Below are 19,750 nucleotides of genomic sequence, written 5' to 3' on the forward strand. Positions count from 1 at the left end.
TGTCAGGGAATTCATGCTGAGAAATTAAAGCAAAAACCGATGGAACTTTGCGATCGTTTCGCGTTGGCGAGGTGGGGGTGTGGGCTGTGTGTGGCAGCGAGCTGGAAAGTTTGAGAGTTTCACTGCGGCTGTCACAGGTTTCTTAGCAGGAGGGCTTCGCTTCCACGCGTTGCACTTAACATCATGAGAGCCGTACGGATCAGAAGTGCATCAAATACGACATAAACTTGAGAATTACAGAGTGTGACCAGGGAAACTTGTTGTCTTTCTGAGGAGCCCTCAGTTTTCTGTGTGCCGCAGTTTCCTGTGCTTTCATTTTTAGGTGCTGGCGGTGCGAGTGCTGTGTGCGTGCCCTGAGTTCTGGGGTCTGTACCTGCCAGACCCCCCACCCCCCCTCAGTTCCCCCTCTGTCCTTTGTTTTCAAGGTGTCTTGCTTGAGCTGTGTTGCCTTCAGGATTTTTTTTTTTTTTCCCCAAAATTATACTTCCACATAATGAGTTAAAAGATTGAGGTTTGATGCCGGTGTTAAAATTCTGTTAATCTCAGCATGGCATGTATGCTTTGGTACCTGGCTCTGGAGCTTTTGGTGCTGGACTGGGTGCTTGCAGTGATGCCTTTATAAGCATCTGACTTGAGTACAGTGAGGAAATTTAAGTTTTTACGGTGTATGTTGAGGTGGCAGGGTGGTGGTCCAGAGGCAGCGCTAAAAGGCACAATTTCCCTATGAAAACTGGTGATATATTGATCCTGAGAGCTTTGAGATCTGAAGCCCGCTGAGCAGCCTGTCCTGGTGTCTCTGCAGCGTTACGGCCGGAGCTCGTGCAGAAGTGTATTTGCGCCCACTTGTCATCCCTGACTTCTTCATCGATCTCTGTCTGAAAGCTGCTTCTTGAGAACCAGCGCTGAGAAATTATGATTTTTTTTTTTTTCTTTAAAGTACTGTTGCTGCCTCGGGGACCTGAAGGGTAAATGTCAATCCAACTGGTTTATTTTCAATTTCACTTCGCTGCTCAGGATATTTAGTGGTACTTGCAGGCTGGGACTGTAGGATGGAAACTCTGCGGTCTGTGAGAAGTTGGCTGGTTTTGGTAGCTGTGAGGGCTTGGCAGTTTACGGAAGAAAAAACCCAGTAACTTTATAAATTCATGCTTTGAAGACTTTGATATTGAGGGGCCTGACTGCTTGTTTTTCTCTAGACCATATGAAAAAAAAGGTGGATGGGTGCCCCTCTCTGGGAGGGAGAGGGAAACACAAAAGCATGAAAGTTCTGCTCAGGGTCATGTCTATCACGTTCCAGGTTTTCCAGGAGCAGTCTGGCTCAGTTATTGGGTATTGGATAAGGTGAGTGGTCCTCAAAAAAAGGAGGCTTACAGAAAGCTGCTCCATCAGGGTTGGTGCAGGGAGTGTTTTCAAGCAGAGGTACATCCCCAGAATGCAAACTTCTGTGTTCTGTTTTTGTAAAGTTTAAAGAAAACTGAGGGAGGGTTTGTGATCAAGACTCTGCTATTTGAGGAATGAGAACGGAGTTCTTCTCATTATTTTAATTTTCTTAGGTGAAATTTTTCCACGTTTCTCCTCTGATTAATTAGGAAATGGCATTGATTTCAGATCTAGTGACCTTTAAAGCTAAAATCAAATGTAATAATTCACAGTATTTGGCTTGCCTGCGCAAGATGAAGTTTGTCAGAGTTTTTTCTGTCCCTAAAACTTTCTTGCCTTCCTATGCAAAGAACCGTGGGGTTATATGTGGGTAATGTACACACATTTAAATCGGGGAATGTGATATGGCGTGGGGTATTGCCAGATGCCCCAAGTAAAATAAAAGCTCTCTCTTCCTTAAGAGAAACAATGGTCATCTTGCTTGCTATAATTTTTCACATAATGTTAAGTCATGAAATAACGTTTCCTGTGATGTATTTTCTTACCACGATCAGGAGTGTTTCAGTCTTGTGCCCCATTAGAGAATGTTTGTCCTATTGAAAGAAAAATAATCAGATAAGATCAAACCTACTTTGCAGATCATAGCCTTGTAAGGTTACTGAATTCTTCGGTACTCTCCAAGTTCTGGATAAATTGAACCAATATGTTTTCATTTCTGTTGGTGAAACACGGTAACTGGAAAGTCTGTTTGGCAGATTACCTCCCTAACTCTGGAGGTTGAGACATAGGTGAATTTTCCCGATCTTAATTACTATTCCTGTATAATTGCATACAGACTGTAATTTATCTCAAGGTAAGCTATTTAAAGCTCTTTCTAATTGGAAGGAGTATACTTGAGTGATTAAATCTTTCCTTCAATATTTCTTACATCTCTTTAAATTGGTTATTAGATTGTTGTGATCTTTGCCTTCTACTCAAGTCTTTTGGAAATCATTACACAATTTGCAATAATCAATTCAATTATATGTGGATCAAAGAATGAAAAAGAAAAGCTTATGTTCTAGTTTTGTCATTCTTGATACTGTCCTAAGAAGCTGGTTTGGTAAGCACATGCTGGGAGGTTTTCTCCTTTGTTCTCTCTCCTTTTAAGAAAGTGCCTTTGGGGATTGAAGAGATCCCTGGTGTGTTTCTTGTTAGACACAATTTATACCATTTAAAAAAAAAAAAAAAGTGAGCCAAGAGTTTGAATGAAAATTCATAATAGCATTTCCACACAATGCTGATGAAAACAAGCCCTTCAAAAACATGCAGTGGGGAAATACCCCTCCCCTAAATACAGGGAAGCAGATTTGTGGGGGGAGAGGCTGGCAGCACGGCTTTCAGGTGGTGGTGGTATCGGTGACAAATGGATCTCTGGTGTGGAAATGCGGTTGTTGAGTTGCGTTGTCAATGCTAATAAGCATAAGCTACCTATTTCGGTATTCAATTAGAATTTTATTCTTCTGTATTACGAGCTATTTTTGCTTAATCCTTTTATAAGTTGCTGGGGTTGCGTGTTGCTGTGATTAAAGGCAATATAATCCACTTTTCATTGTGAAGTGAGTCCTGGATTACGTTATTTTCATGCCAATAATTTGGTGTGTGTCAGTATCGTTGTATTTTTAACTGTGTTGTGGTCTAGGTATCACTTTTCAGGCTTTTTCTCTTCAACGCTGGCATTGCAGATATCAGATGAATAAAATTGACAGCTGAGCATCACTGTTGAGCTGTCAAAATCCCAATCCATAGCACCGCTTTATTGCCGATAAGGACAGATTGCTTGTTGTGTACACGTACATACAGTGTCAGCACATTTCCAGTAAAAACCCCTCCCAGACGCCAGGGGCCATCCTGGAAGTATTTGTGGGCTGTGCAAATGAAGTTCGTATTTATTGCCACTTGCGAGAAGGGGGAGAGGATAACCGCCAGTTGCTCCAGGTCTCTCTGTTTTGGTTACAAAGGGATTTAGCAATCACAGTTAAAAAGCTTAGATGGAAGAGATGGGCAGGGGCAGAAGCACCTAATGTAGCTTTCTTCTCCAGGAACAAGAGCCAAGTGTCAGCCCGGGTCGGGGAGCGCTCAGGACTGCGTGGCTGCTGATGGGAATGGCTATGGATCAGGTGCATGAAGGAGGCTTAAAAGCATCCCTTGGAGCTGGGTTGGGGCAGTTAAGATTTCTTCAGGTAGTGAAGTTATTTATGGGGATGGAGATGATGGATACGGTTTATAGTCTGACCTGCGCTTATGCAGAGCGCGGAGATAAGTGTGGACTTGTCACTAATGTGTTTGGCATGGCGGGTTTTATTTCCTGTAATCTGTTCTTGTAGAAGTCAACATCTGATCATTTTTCTCTTTAGTGCTGTTACAGTGGAAAACAAAGCAGAACTTGTAAACACTTGAGGCTCGAGTGCTGTCTGTAATTGTTCGGAGATACCCCAGCCCTCCATGCCTGCTGGCACCTCGCTGCTGCATGGCCCCGGAGCAGCTCTCGTAACCTTGTGGTGGTGGGGATGCTCGTGTGGGAGCTGAGCCCCGGGGCTGGGGGCTCCATTGGTGCAAGGGTCTGATCCAAAACAACTGAATTTGGGTTAACTGTCCCTGCCTTGCTGTGACTCGGTGTTTTCAACAGGTAGCTTAAGGAACCTTTGTATCACCTGTTGTCCCAAAGGCTTTGTGGCTGGGAAATGGATGGACCACTTGCAGCTTTTCTCTTGCGGGGTGTTATTGGCTCAGCCCTTTGGCCCCACAGGGGCAGGGTTCTGCCTGCAGCATTGAGTTGTCTCAGCATTGTCTGTTTACTTTTGCTGCCGTGCTTTCACTTGAGAAAATTCTGCTTTGATGTGAGATGCTACAGGTGCTCCTCTCTAGAGGAAGGCCCTGATTTATGGCCCTCCATAAAAATAAATAAAAATCTTAAGAAAGCCAGGACTGAAGAATGCAAACATGGTTCTATATTCAAAAAGCTCTCGATACGTACCGTGTGCGTTTTGTAGTTAGCTCGTGCTGTCCTTGGTAAGCAGGAACTTCACCTCTGGGTAGCATAGAAAAAGAGAAAAGTTTGTCCTGTTCTTAGAGGGAGTGAAAAAGGAAAACACATTGTTTGGGTGACTGCTGGGACACATGCTTGGCAGCTTTGGAGTCCTCTCAGTCAAGCTCAGGTACTGCTTGTCCCGTTGCTGTGTCACTATTCCAGCTCTGTGTAGACTAATACATGCTCAGAGTGTTGGTTTGGGCTTTTTGAAATGAGGGCAATTGGATTTTACGATGCAAAAATTGCAAGTAGTACCTTCAGTGGTAGTCTGTTCATGAAATTAAAATCATTTCTTAAGAGCAGATTCTTTTGCTAGTAAAAATGATGGGGGGTGTGAGGAGAAGAAAGGACCTCTAGTAGCGTACAGAAGGCTGTTTATTTCTGTAATTTAGCTCGGTGCTGTCAAAGCTGTTTTGAACAGCTGTAAGTCATTGCCAAAAATGTGGCCCTTTTGGAGTAAACTAGAAACTTTGGGGCTACAACAAAAAGTAGAGGATCTTAAGCCTTTGAGAATGAAAAAAGTGGGGTTAGGGATGCATGGGACGGGATGTACTAACTTAGCCAGCTTTATTCCAATCTTGCAAAATTTTCCATAGCAGGTAATGCTATGCTGTTGTTGTGAGTGCTGTGGTACAGGACTTTCTATTGTCATCTCTCTTCTTCTGTTGCAGCTCTATTGATTTAGGAATTTCTCAGCTATTTGCTTAATCTTAGTCTCCTGCTGGCATTAGAGATGCCGCGTCCCTGCTGCTCTGTCAGCAAGTACTGAAGGGATCCCAGAGCACTCCAGAAACAAGCGTTGTATCCCAAAATCTAAGGCGAGTGGGAACTAGCAGAAGGTGAGTATTGCAGGGCCTGTCTAGAATGAAAGAAATGAAAAGCTAGTATGGAACTACCCAGGGGTCAACCTAAGCCTGACCTTGCAAATAATATGAGAGGCTTATACAGGAGGTGACGTGATAAGTAATGGAAAAGAAGCATCTTAAAGCCATTGCTTGATGCAAATAGAGCATGAGGCTGTGCAGCGAAGACTGTGTGGATATGCTAGAGTTTGTTTAGCATGCAGAGATGGTGTTACTCGCTTCATGCGCATCACTGAAGATTGCTCTGTAGCAAAGTTCCCTGGTTTTGTTTAGGAAATGGTAATGAGCTTCCTGGATATACGCTATTAGCCATGTGTGAGTTCTGCTTCCACCTGGGCTGCACGGGCTGCAGGCAGTGCTTCAGTTGCCAGGTTCTATCCTAGAGGTCTGTTTCAAGAGCAAGACAGAGTAAGAAAAGGAGAGTTTCAGTCTCTGCCCTGCTTTGGGGCTGACACACAGCCAGCAGCTTTTCCAGAGCAGTAAGCTGTGAAGCAGCCCTTTATCTCTGTAGATGTTTCCCTCACCATGTTTTATGTGTTTATAGTGTATACAGAGAGTGCTCTTTCCCGGTTTCCAGCCTGGGTCTGATCTGTCATGCTAAATTCATCAAGCTGAGAGTTCAGAGGGACTCTCCTGTTAGCATTTCTAAGTGTTGCTTTCAGTTTGACACTTACTTGCCTCCTTGATCCTGACCGTAGATTGTATGGTACTTTTGGTTGAGTGGCCTCCGAGAAGTCCCTGGTCCATCTCCTGCTCAGAGTAGGTTCAGCTGTGAGGTCGGAACAGGTTAGGCAGCGTTTATCCCATCTAGCCTTTAAACCCTTGGAGGATGGAGGCTGTGTAACCTCTGTGGGCAATCTCTTTCACTGCTTAACCATCCTATGGTGGAAGCAGTTTTTCTTCATAGCCAGTCCTAACCTTTTGTTTCAGCTTGTGCTCCTTGTCTTGCACCCTAGTGCGTACCCCTTTGAAGAGCCTGGCCATGTATTCTTGTGTGTGCTGGATGGTTAGTGGAAATGTAGCAACAAATCGTTACCAGCCTCAGAAACGTGTGCAGCTGAACACTGAGACCGTCCACTGATACTTCTGGAAAAGATGAGAATTGCTTCAAAAAGAGCTGGACTTTCTCAAAAAAAGCGGCCAGCCTTCTGCTGGAGGTGGTGGCAGGTGGCTGGCAGGAGCTGGGCATCTCTTCACCAGCAGGCTTGGGACAATTCTTGTCTATTCTGAAAGCTGCTGTATGAAGCTCCCCAACTCTTTCCTCCAAACCCACTCCAATTAAATACATGGTTATAAAGCAGGCTGAAAGCCGAGCACCTTCTCCTTGCTGCTGCCATGGAGCATTGCCCTCACTTTCCGAAGATGCATCCCTTATGGCTATAACCCATATGTGCAGACATGCAGTAAATGTTCTCAGAATCTGCTCTGGGCTAGAGTTGAGTCGCAATCTTCAGGCAAAGGTGACGACAGAAGGATGGTATTCGGAGGCAGGTACGCTAGGATTTGTGCTTATAAGGCCCCTGTTCAGCTCTTCAACTGGAAACATTGCCAGTTAGCAGGAGGGATAGAATGTAGGATGGAAACAGCAGTGAACCTGGAAATGCTTGGCAATTCAGCAGAGGTGCAGCTATTCATTTATTTATTTCTAAACACCTAAGAAGAAGTCAAATCCGCTTGGAATAATATGTTTGGTTCAGGTAAAAATCTGTCATCTGCGTTGCAAGAGTGAGTTGTAAAAAGTTGCGTGGATGGGAATGTTTTCTGATGTATTCATTCCTCATACTGTTTCTTGAGACTCCCTTGACAAAATGATCTCACTTTCGTGCAGATGTTGTATCTTGTTTCCCTGGTGCAAAATAAGAGCTTTTGAAGGAGTCCAAGTATTTGTGTAGATTTTCAGCTTATTGAAAAATCTGTTAGAGACAGCTCTGCTCAGGCTATCTATGGAGATGTTAGTACACCTATAAATACATTCTACCAAAATGAAAAATGTAGAAACTTCAGCAGTGGTACGGAAACGAAGCTGTTCTTTTTCTTAGGTTCCATGTTGATTTAGCAGTATCTCAGTGGGGAATCTGCTGAGGCCACTTGATGGCAGGGCTTCAAATTTTTTTAATCGAGTATCAGAACTGTTGTCAGTTTGAATTGCAAGTACTTCAGATAATGTTTTTCTAAAGGGAATACACCCAGGTTTTCGTACAGTTCGTAATTTTCACTTTTACCTCTTTGCTGTTAGGATCTGACTCTGTCAGTTCAGAAGTAACATTTTTATGAGAGCTCTTGACAATGTCGCTTGGAATTCTGAGGAAACGGCTAAAAATAGAGCCGTGCTACAAACGCAAGTGTAAGAGTATGAGACCGAGGGTACATGTAGCTCAGTTTCGTTTCCTTCCAGCTCCCAGAAGTGAATTTATAGGGAAAACCAACAAGAGAACAAATATGAGAGATAAGTCCCATCTCCCTGCAGCACTCTTGTGGTCTCTGGCTCTTTTCAGCCCAGCACTCTGACCCTGCTGGGGCTCAGGCTGGCTGAGCTGGAATGGGTCTTTCCTGCTCGCAGGCATTGCTCCTGAACATGCATACACTTCTATTCCCAGCGTCGTGATGGGAATTTGTTGTTCAGCTGCTTGCTGCACCGAGGCCCTTCTCGTTTTGTTTTGAGTCTGGTTCTGCCCAGCTCCTTGCCCTGGTCACTGTTCTGTGTAATGAAATAGACTGAGCAGCCGATCCCTGTCCGCCTTGCTCGTGCTGTGCGTGGTTCTATGAGCTGCTGTCGTGTCCATCCCTGCACTCTCTGTTTTCAAGGCTGGAAAGTCTTAGCTTTTGCCAGATGACTTCTGTCTTCTTTCTGTGAACCTTGTTGCTTCTACCATAGATTTCTGTATTTTCTCGATGAGACAACCAAAGCGACCTATGCTTTGGTACCTGGGTGAACCAGGGATTTATATAGCGTGTAATGATTGATCATGTTCTCCATTTCTTTTTTTTTTCTAATAATTTCTAACAGTGATTTGTGTGTTTGTGACTGAGCTGATGTTTCCATGTGTCTGTTTATGTTGGGGCCAGAAGCAGCTCTGGGGGTGGGAAAGGTCGTTCAGAGCCCAGTGCCTCATACACGGGGCTCGGTCCATCTGTCTCCACAGGCATCACGTTACGTTTCCATGCGTTGAATTGCTCTGGCACTCAGTCTCCTGAGATCTTCTGGTGTTCCCTCAGTGTGCCTTCATCCTTATGACCACGTCATATTGTCAGCAACCTTGTCACTGCTGATCACTTCGTTTTCTAGGTCACTAACGAGCAGGTTAAGCTGCGTGTGCCAGCGTGGGCCCCTGTGGAACTCCATGCATGACCTTCCTCTATTGTTTTAACTTGGACAGGATTGTAATAGAAGAACTTTGAATAGCAAACTAGGGGTCTCTGGCCTGTTTTTTTAATTAAAAAAAAAAAAAAAGCTGTAAGAATACCTGGCTTGTGTGTGCTGGCTGGGTTTTCAGAGTTTCTTTTGACTTGTGCTACTCAGTTGTTTTTAAACATGCATACAACTGAGGAGGTGCCCAGCTGTTTGAAGGGGAAGCAGAGATGTGTTGAAACTTGTTGCTGATGTTGTTAATTAGAAAAGCTTTTTTTTTAAGAGGTACCTTTGTTTTTCAGCCTATGTTCACATAGCTTAGTAAAGGATTTGAGCTCCATGTTAGTGGTTGAACTGCATTGGCTGCTTTGCTCCTCCGTGCTGCTGGTTGTATTTTTTCTTGGAAGGGAGCTTTTGGTACTTCTGGGGCAGGCTGAGCCAGGCTGGGGAAATAACGCACAGCTTACAGCATCCTTACCTGGGAGGAAGCTACATGTCATAACGTGGTGAGCATACCAGGAGACAAAAAGATGAAGGCACTTGACTGTGAAGTGCCGGGCTGAAACCCGGGAAATCCTGCTTTTGTCAGGAGATCCTAAATCTCTCTCTCTTTTTTTTTTTTTTTCTTTCCCCTAATGCCTTTAGTCTGTATATGTGAAAAGGGACAGAGTATAAATTCATGAGCAAGTGAGAGTCATGTAGATGACATTAATGAGCTACAGAAGGCTTGTATATATGCAAATTCCTATTGAGAGAGGGATTTGGAGGAGTGCTGTTAATGAGGTGGGGCAGTGGTTCAGCCACCAAAGATTTAGAAAAAAGGGGCAGTGGCTGCAGCATTACCCCCTGTGCCCCACGGGGGGAGCAAGGAGAGCTGTCTGTGGGTGCTGCTGCAGAAAGGCCGTGCATCTCTGTTCTCACTTGGTCAGGGTTTCCATGGCAGTTTGAACTGTGCTGCTGAGGTTTTCTTAGGCAAGTCTTTTATGGAGAAAGCCAAGTTAAATGCAGTATCGTTTTTGGAGTTTGCTTGCGGAGTTTTAATGTATTTTAAATCATAGGTGTGGCTGAAACTTGGCTTGTTTTAAAAAAAAAAAAAAATCATTCCATCAGGCAGTTTGTTTCTATGCAGGGCAGGGGGTTATTGTGTGAAGAGATTGATTTAATTCAGCATTATTTTGACTCTGAGAAGAATACGGTGACATGGGAGGGTGCCAGTGCATCAGACCGGCGGCACGTGGCACCGAATGTCCCTTTGCATCGAGCAAGGTTCCTTGGTGTGTCTCCTTAGGCTGGCTCTGGAAGGAGTGTTTCTGTCTGTGCTGTATGTGGGCCAGGAAAATATTGCATAGAGGATATATTCTTAGCTTTCTAACACCGTCGAGTGTTTTGTCCTGGGATTAATCATTGCTAACTAATGCGTTCTTAAGCACTGCCTGCTTGCCTTTGAGCCTGCAGGTAACACAGTGCAGTTAATAAATGTAAAAATAAGTTTGTCCATTGTAGACAACACTGGAAGGGTTGGGAGAACAGAGCAGCCCTAATTCTGAGGGGTGAAGCAGGAACGTGGTTTTAGGATCAGTTTGTGGGGAATCTGGATGCATCTCTAAGCACTGCTGCTGGCTGGTGTCATTGAAACTGCTGTCTTTATCTTGTGAATGCTGAAGAAAAGCAGGAAGGTCTGCTTCCTCTCCTTGTGGCCATTGGTGGTGTGTGCACCCGCCTTTGACATCGATACTTTTTACCCAGGTACTGATTTCTCCTCCTCAGTAACAGACGACGCTTTAAAATTGAGGTGTCTCAATATCTGATGTAAATATAAATTCCATCTCATGTTGTTGCATGTAATAATTCCATTTTAATGCAACTGTACAGTTAAGAATAAATTAGATTGTAGCGTACATTTAAATAGTCAGACTTGTAATTTGTATTCCATGTTGTGCTGTGATGATCAGTCAATACCTCTTCAGAGTTTGGTGAATTTGCTTCTCGTGAATTACTGGGTACCCACATGTGGTTCAGGCCTAGGTTTCTTGCTGGTGTGTTGTTTCTCTCTATTCTAGATCTCTTGTCTAAACAAAAAATGAGCTGGGATAGGTAAGAGTGATTCTACTCAGTGGCTTTTTGATCTAGTTTCATATGTAGCCCCACATGTTCCTGTGATCAGCGTAACAAGTCATATCCTACTGAACTGTTCCCTGATTGATGCTGTCTTCCCCTCACTCAGACATGCTTGAAATCAACACTTTGTTAAAGTAGAGGTGAATTTACACTAGTGTGTGCTCTGAGAACGTTGATGTGTGAACTGGAGGCTTCCTGCTGCGTTAGGTGGTCTCTGCAGATCTGGGGAGATGGTTGCTATTGTGTGATGTGTCTTACCTGGTACTTGGAGGAGCGGTGATGTGGAAGGCAGGAGAAAACCAACTGCAAACGGCATGGATGCAGTATGATTGCTTGATGGAATGTTTGCTTTTCTGTTTATTGACACAGTGGGAATCTTTGCCCTCCCTTCCCCCCCTACCCCCTGTGCTTATTTCTGCTGTAACAATTAAGACTACTTGTTAGCTATAATAAATCATTATTATCGGTAGACCACTATTAGAAGGGAATAGAGTATTTGGCCAGCGTATTTCATAGGTATTTGTTGTGTGAGGAAATTTATTTCGTCTGGGTTCCGTCTTCCTTTTTGGCAAGGGTGATTTTCTAATGACAAATCGCCAGTGTTTCCCATACACGATGTTTTATCTGATCTCTTAATTGTCCTGCTCATCTCCCTTCCTTCCATCCTTACTTCCATTGTCTCCATGTTTTGCTCTGGCTGGGTTTATTGACTGTTGTCATTTTTATACTTTGTGTGGTTACAGATGAAAGCAGCACCAGATGCCTCCACACATCCAGTGAGGTACTGGTGGTACTGGAGCGTGGTTAGCAGTGCTGGGGCAGGTGTGACTGTGGCCCAGCCTGAACGAGGGTTGCAGCTGCTGCCCTTAGCTGTGCATGGATCCTGCTGCAGCTCTTCCTCGGTCCAGTTCACAAAGCCTGGGAATGTGTTTTTCGGAATGGAACTTCCTGAGGAGGGCTGCTTTAAAGTCTAACCTAAGGTGCTATCTTAGCTTTTTAAAATTTTTTTATGTTAATTAGACTTGTGGACAGATCATTCCAGTTATTTAATTTTTCTTCTCTGGGAGCATAGTTGGTTACTTCCAAGGGACAGGAGAATTAGATACTGGCTTCAGCCTGCTGTTAATAGTTTTCAAATCATTACCCAAGCTTAATATGATTGTTAAGACTTTTTTAGGTGTCAGTGTAAGTCAGTGATGACTCAGCCTGTATCTTCTATTGCAAATGAGGAAAAAAGACCCAAACAAAACAACAGTCTATTGGAGAATGTGTTGAGCATCTGTTTGTATAATTTCATATCCTGAAGTGTTATATCAAGTGAGCTAAGTAGAAAAACTTCATTTATTTACAATGGACAACTAACTCGTCAGTAGTTGATGCTAATTTACAGCATGTGCAGAATGGAGCACTTAGCAGTTTTGTAATGCAAAGGAATAGAAAAGTTGTTATTTTTTCTTAAACCTTGGAGGAAGACATGCATGTATTATGGCATTAATTTGTTTTAATCAAGTGATGCTTAAGTTAGCTAACACACGTGAAGAACCAACATCTGTTGATGCAGTAGAGATTTAAATAACTGCTGCAAGCAAACATTAGAACGGAAAGTGAGATTGTAAGTCTTGGAATTCTTGTGTGCCTTGCTGCTCAGAGGTTCTCTAAGCTTCTCCTGGGAGCTGCCTCTTCATCCTTGCTGCAATGTGAGTACATTCATTGAATTCCAGGTACATTCTTCTCCAGCTTCCCTTCTGGTCTGACTTCCCAAAGCTACATGCGCTTCAAGCAGATAGCTTAGATATTTAGAAACTAACCAGAGCTTAATTCTCTGGTGTTCAGCTGAAAAATGAAGGCTAAACACCCTCTCAAATCAGTCACATTGTTCATGTAACCATTCATTTGTGTTTTAATTGCAAATTTAAAAAAGCATATGTTCTTTTTTTAAAACTAAAGATTGCTGGGCTTAGGGAATAAGCGTTTGCCCGGTGTGGCTCCCGAAGGTTGTGATGTGTTGATCCTTTTGAAATTCAGAGACAATCTTTCAGATTGATACTGAATGCTGTACAAAGTTGTATTTTGGTTTCTACTGATGTAGACTTGTGGTGTGAAAGCTAGAGACTATAACAGGAGCTGGTGTGTTTACCAGCTCTTGGGACAGCTGTGTTTGCAGCCGGTATGGGCTCCACTGAAGTGTATAGCATAGGAATTCTCTCCTGTCAGCCAGCTGAAAGGCTTTAGTTAGGGATAAGAACGCTGTTAACAAAAGGTAAATTTGTCTGGCAATGACCCTCTCTCAAACTGCTCAAAGTAATTGTCTTCCTTTTTAGCCCTAGGTGTAAGTTGTTAGTCCTGAGCCATGTTGTTTTGTATCCAGGGATCATCTAAACTAGTATTTCTGCAATTACTTGTCATGAAAATTATGCTAGTGCGTAGCTCTGTAAAAGTAATTCCCATCTGCAAGGATAAATACACCGGGGACAATTAAGTCTGAGTGTGGCTGAAAAAACCCCTCAAGTCTCCAAGAACTGGAATGAAGATTACTACTGTCAGCAACCTTATTTAATAGCAGACGTCCTAATATAGCTCACCTAGTGGGTACAGTCTCTTGAGAGTGATAAAACTTTTGTTATGGATTAAGATAAAAATGTGAATGACTTCAAATCAAACCCAGCGTAGACATGATGGAGTGCTCTGGCCTTCTTGCAGCAAATCCCCCCCCACCCCTTCACTGCTCCAGCAGGGTGCTGCCCTTGCTCCACTGCAGGAGTGTTCCTGCTAAAAACAAACACCCCAAAGTCAAAGAAAAAAAAAAAAAGGAGAACTTCTAATATGAGGGTATTATATTAAAGATTGTCGGCTTGGATTGCTTGTTGTTACTGGCAGCCTGGAGGCTACAGCCAAGGAGGTGTTGGTCTCTTGTCTCAGGTGACAAATGATAGGATGTGAGGAAGAGGTCTCAGGTTGCACCAGGGGAGGTTCAGATTGGATTTCGGGAAGAATTCCCTCCTGAGAGGGTGGGCAGGCACAGACACAGGCCGCCCGGTGCTGGTGGAGTCCCTGTCCCTGCAGGCACTTAGGAGATGTGTAGATGTGATGCTTAGTGATGGCACTCGGTAGGGTGAGTTGGTGACTGGGCTCTGTCACGTGGAGCATCCTTTCCAGCCTGGATGATTCTAACAGTGTTCTTGATCTGTGGAATTCGGAGCAGAGTGGAGTGGTTTCGGCTTACTCAGCTGTCACGTGAGCTGAATGCAGAAGGGCAGCGGTGAATTTTGGGACCTCCTGACCAGAAGCTCTTGTAGAGCCACGTTCCACAGTTTTCAGGTGACCTCTTCAGTGCCACCGAGGGTTCCTGCTCTTGGAACCTGCTTGGAGCTGAGAGGGGTTCTTTCAAGGGTTGGAATGCTTATGTTAAAAGATACTCAGCTGTAACATTAGTAGCAAGGAAGCATGTTGTTTGTCAGCACACTAAACAAGTAACACCCGGTGACTTCAGCCTGGCTGTGTGCTTTCTCTGCTAGCATGGGAACTAGTGAGAATCATCAGTATGGTGTCTGTCCTGCACACAACCACAGAGATGCTAACAGTAGGTCAGGCCGGGCTGCTTTTGGTGTTTGCAGTCAGTGTCGTTTTGAGGCTTTTTTTTTTTTGTGGATTAGAATTACTTTGAATGCCAGAGAGGTGAATGTGTAGTTCTGGTCGTACGGTCGTGAAATGTTCTTTATCAGCAGGGATAAACTGGGCAAGCATAGAGTATCTCTTAAACCAAAGAAACCCAATCTCCTTGTGTGCGTAATAAAAGGCAAATAATTTTGTACCTGCCATTGGTTTGTACCTGTTCTTTTAGAGCTGCCCTGCTTGCCGAAACGTTGCACATATCACACTGGGAGACAGCCGAGTTCCTCATTATGAAAACCAATTGCCTCCTTAAAGGTTGCGGCGCGTTGCATATTTATGACCGTTCTTCTGTGCTTTTGCCTCCCTTCCCTTTTGAATTACTGTGACTTCAGCCTTTTAGTATTTTGGTTGCATTAGACAAACGCAGGAAGTTACAGCCTGTCGTGGAGGCTTCAGCTTCCATGAATTGGCCGTTTCACTCCCTCTTGTAGGTTTTTGGTAGACTGATTTCATTTTTTACAGTTGAGCCCTGTTAGTTTGCTCACGTAAGTCTTGCGGATAGAATTTAGGACCCGGGAATGTGCCTTCACAAAGGTAAAAGTATTCCTATCTTCTACAGTCTGTCATTTTCACAAATCATAGGTGTCTAGGAAGCCAAGAGCTCAGCCTGTGCGGAGGGCTTGTGTAGCTCTTTCTTCTCGACAAGATTTATACTGGGTTAAAGAGGCCGCTCGTAGCATGCAGGAACTCTCCTCTATTTTTACAGCTGGATGTCGGAGGCATACCGAGATTAATTCCAAGACCATTTCCATACTAATCTAATGCTTCCTAGTTGCTTTCATTTGGGAAAAACAAGCAGAGGTTTTTTTTCCTCTTTTACTTCTCTCATCTTCTGACTAGGGTGAGGTGTTCAATTCCCCCCCCCTTCCCCTCCCACTTCAGCATTCATGCTGATGGTAAGGGAGCTGAGGAGGACCTGTTGCACAGCTCTAGGCACGCCGTGTGGTGTGGTACCCAGCCAAATGCTGCTCGTTGCCCTGGCAGATCTCTTGGATGTGTTTTGGAGCTTGTTCACAGCTTATAGTTATCACACGCATCCGGAAATAACTTGTTAAATTCTCTAGATAGATCCTGGGGCTGATTACCGGAGAAGTAACCCTTTGTAGAAGGCATTATGTGATTGTTGGGGCTCCTCGTGCTGCTGCTGAGGGTGGCTGAGCGCTGCTTTGTAGGCAGTATCTTCTGTCTGCTGTTTGTGATCAGTTTTCAATATAGTCTATCGTGCTTTCCTGTTGATGCTGCTTAATTAAAATAGAAATAAATAAAACCAACTTACTGTTGCTTACTCTTACCTCTCAGGTCAAGGTGGCTTAGCTCCCAGGTAAGTCCTTCCCCCAAAGAAGAAGAGGGAGAGGAAGGCAGAGATCCTGTAAAAACTTCCCTCTGCTGTTTTGTTTTGGAGAGAAATTGCAGTAAATGACGCTTAATGTTGACGGCTCCGATAGTTGTGTACACGTTTGTTCTCTAGAAGTTAAGGTTCCTGGGAAAGTGGTTATTCTGCCTAAACAGCATTTATGAAACAGAAGGGTTCTGTTTTGTGGCATAGGTGCACTTCTCCAAAGTGGCATGCTTGTTTTTGGAGATCTTGTGCTGGGTCAGGAGCTGCAAAGCATGCACTGAACTGCAGCGTGCACTAAGCACATTGGTTTTTGTTTTGTAGCCCTATGGTGGTCTTGGGTTTCAAAAAAACAAAAAGTGTTCCTGTTTGCCTGAAGTGTGTCCAGATGGTTTGTTTGGGTAACCTGAACAATTTTCATATCTGATACACTGATACAACCTTTAAAAATGTAGCAGCTCTTGGAGAGCTTTTGGTAAATATCCTTCCTAATAGGTAGACACAGGCCACAGGGTGATGCCCATGGGTTGCTTTAGCATCCTTAAGCTGTTTTCTTTCAGACCTTACTGGTTACCTGAAGTAGGTGTGGGAAGGATCTATCCTTGTGTTTCCTCAGCCAGCAGCAGGAGCAGGATGGAATGGCTGCGTGCCTGCCATCTGACCGCCAGTGCCGTGGCCCAGATTTGGAAACAAGCATCCGGGAGGTGGGAAAGTAATGGCCTCTTGCAGTGCTTCTGTGGGCCTCCTGCCCCACATGTGCAGTTGGGTGACCTGTAGTGAGGCAGGGAAGTGTGCTGGTGGCACCTGAGCCTTGAGCCTCGGGTGAGGGCGCATGGGTGGCGGAGCGTGCACTCGGAGGCAGGCAGCCCTCGTGACTCATGCAGCTTCCGTGCAGGAGCACGTGCTTGTGTTGTGCTGTTGAGCAGGAAATGTCAGATGGGTGTTTATAGATTAGAGTTACCTTCTGAGCTCTGTCAAGGGCTTTGCAATGAGTCAAAACTGAGTGCTCTGTTGAACTGAGATAAGTTGCGTTTCTGTAGAGCTGGTTTTTACACTGCTGCACTTGGAACAATTTTTCTGCTGTCCTCTCTCCTTGGACTTCAGTTGTCACCTTGGTATGACAGGTACCAAAAATGCACAGCACCATCAGCGCACCCCGTTGGTTTGATAGTGGGGTTCGTCATGCATGAAACCAGCTTGTGGTCACACTGCTGCTTTGTGCTGCAGTTACGCAAGGGGTGAGCAGCCAGAGCTTTTCTAAACTAAACAGCACCCGCTTCTGTGCACTAGTGAGAAGTTGTGAGGAACGTGCTTTTACCTGTGCTTGAGGACCTAACACCAGGTTACCTGTAATTGCAGTTTGCAAGCTAGTCTTCAGTCTTCGATATCTGCGTTTAACTTGAGCCAACCTCCATTTTTATTTATATTTTTACCTGCTGCTTGCTTCTGCATTAGGAAAAACTAAACAGACATTGAATAATATTGATAAACAGCCAGAGGTAGGGGCCCCTCTCTGCTACAAACTTTCAGTGCCATTCCTTCATGACTGTTTCCAATTGGTGCATCTGCTAGTGCCCTTAATGTTGCAAACAGCATTTTTTGTGTTCTTCTTTTTAAGGAATGCTTCAGGGTGGGGAAAATATGAGGAATTTTATTTGTTTTGATTCAAGAGTCTGGCTGCACGATGGGCCCCGCTGTCTGTGTGCTTATTTCTAACTTCTCCATAAGTTGAGAGATGGAGAGCATCCAAAATTTAGCAGGAGTTTCTCATTTAGCTCAATTATTTCTTATTCCTCTGCGTTTTTTTGCAAGCTGGGCCTGTGGGTTTCTAGCAGAACAAGAACATGGTGACGCTGAGAGACGGCTGCTGAGGAAGTGGTGTTTATAAATGGTGATGGTCACACACAGAGCCCTTCAGCTGTAACTCCTCATTCTGTTGAAGAAATGTTTGTTGGGCATTAGAATGTTTTTTTGCATGTTTCAGATCCATTTCTTTCACTTTCCTTTCAGCTGTCAGTGCCTCAGAGTGTAACAGAAATGCCTTGCTCTTCTAAGACACCCCTGTTCTTTGTGTGGAAGATCCAACTAGCTGGTGGTAGCGATGGGTTTTAGGCATTTTACTTTCAGGAAATTTCTTGCAAATCCAAAATTCTGCAGGAATATCATTTCAGTTCCTATCATGGGCTGTGTTATGGTGAATAAGCCACTGTCAAGCACTGAAAGAAGATCTGAAATAGAATGTGGACTTGTAAGTTGGCATTCTGTCTCCTGCCTGACGTGGGGAAGCACTTGGTGTGCACGGGCGACTGCTGGTTGCACTGCTTTGCATAGTGCATTTCTCAGTTCCTGGAGAAGTGAAACAGCTTAGAAGTCCTACTGGTTTGATTCATCAACTATTGGGGGACAGTGAGAGACTGCTTAAATAAAGGTGCTGATTAATAGAGGGCACGCTGAGCTCCCCGAACCAAAACAGAACGTGCAGCTCTGATGGGAGAGCAGGTTGAGGATAAGTGAGGAAATTGAAGCTCAAGAAGTTTCCTTTAACTCAGTAATGATCATACGGGGTTAGGCACAACTCAAATTATAATTACTCTCTCTGTATTTCTTTAAGCATCAGTCATTTCTCTCCTTTCCTTTGAACCTGCATGGAATAGTTAAGCTGCGTGGTGAAAATGAGAGAGGAACTTGAAAGTGAAGTAGGGCCCCGGAGTTAAGGGCTGACACAGCTTTCAAGTGCGAGTACTGCAGACCTGGATATTGGCGATGTGTGACTTCTTGTTCCTCTGGCTGCAAGTCAGAAAAATTGTTAACGTTACAGATTTTAGCAGAACACTGATTAGAAAATAGTTACGCGTCCCAGTGTTATTTCTTGTACTGACAAGTTGTCCTTGTCTCAGTTTTTCCCCGGTGTTGCTATCCTAGATTGCCGGTGGCAAATGGAAATCCCTTTAAAAATTGCTCGTTACAGAGTCTCTAAGTAGATGCACCTATCTAGTCCTGTTCTCATTATATTTCAGATCATTAATGGGAGAAGAGCAGCGGTCGTGTGCCTTGAAGAATGTTCTGCTTAACAGGATTAAGCTACATTCTAATGTTAGTGTTGAAGGTGATGGAACTTGAATACTAATTTTTTGTTTTGTTTCTTTTAAGCAAATGGTTATGAGCCTTAGAGTTTCTGAACTGCAAGTACTTCTGGGCTACGCAGGGAGGAACAAGCACGGACGGAAACACGAACTTCTCACAAAAGCACTGCATTTGTTAAAGGCTGGCTGCAGTCCTGCTGTACAAATGAAAATCAAAGAACTCTATAGGCGAAGGTTCCCCCAGAAAATCATGACGCCCGCAGACTTATCAATCTCCAGCGTACACTCAAGCTCCATGCCAGCAACTTTGTCTCCATCTACCATTCCACAGCTCAGTTACGATGGCCACCCCGCCACGTCGCCATTGCTCCCCGTTTCGCTTCTGGGACCTAAACATGAACTGGAACTCCCCCACCTCACATCTGCGCTCCACCCTGTCCATCCCGACATCAAACTTCAGAAGTTACCTTTTTACGACTTGTTGGATGAGCTGATAAAACCTACCAGCCTAGGTAAGGTTGCGAATCACATGTCGTAATAATATTTGAAGGCTGTCTTTTTAATAGTAATGGATGAATTAAGCTGCTAATGCAGTAACTGGTTAAATATTGCATCACAGCAGTGTTTAGAGAATTGCTATTTTTGGTAACTTTGGGAACAGATTGTTCTATGCGGAGAGACATCTTACGTAATGCTCATTAGTTGCTTTAGCCGAGCCATTAAATATGGTTCAAAGTTCCGTTATGTTTAAGGGGTGAGTTTGAAAAGAAACAATTGAACCTTAGGAAAAAGGAACGCTTTAAAAAAGCAAACAAACTCCTCAACTGTTTAACTTTAAAACAGCAAACAAACACGAAAACCTAAAACATAAAGCTTAAT

General features: G+C 44.1%; 1 protein-coding gene across 3 annotated transcripts in view; it reads left to right on the top strand.

The window, feature by feature from the left end:
* PIAS1 (protein inhibitor of activated STAT 1) overlaps positions 1–19,750 on the top strand; it is a 51,437-nt gene that overhangs the window by 737 nt on the left and 30,950 nt on the right. For 2 of the 3 annotated variants that reach the window (XM_021407009.1, XM_021407011.1), the window contains exon 2: positions 18,939–19,383. In XM_021407009.1, the coding sequence (XP_021262684.1) occupies positions 18,939–19,383 (445 nt within the window). Of the gene's footprint in view, positions 1–3,515; positions 3,540–18,938; positions 19,384–19,750 lie in introns of those variants that run through there. The other variant, XM_021407010.1, reaches the window with a different exon arrangement.

This window comes from Numida meleagris, chromosome 9, assembly GCF_002078875.1.
Source record: "Numida meleagris isolate 19003 breed g44 Domestic line chromosome 9, NumMel1.0, whole genome shotgun sequence".
Taxonomy (NCBI): Eukaryota; Metazoa; Chordata; class Aves; order Galliformes; family Numididae; genus Numida; species Numida meleagris.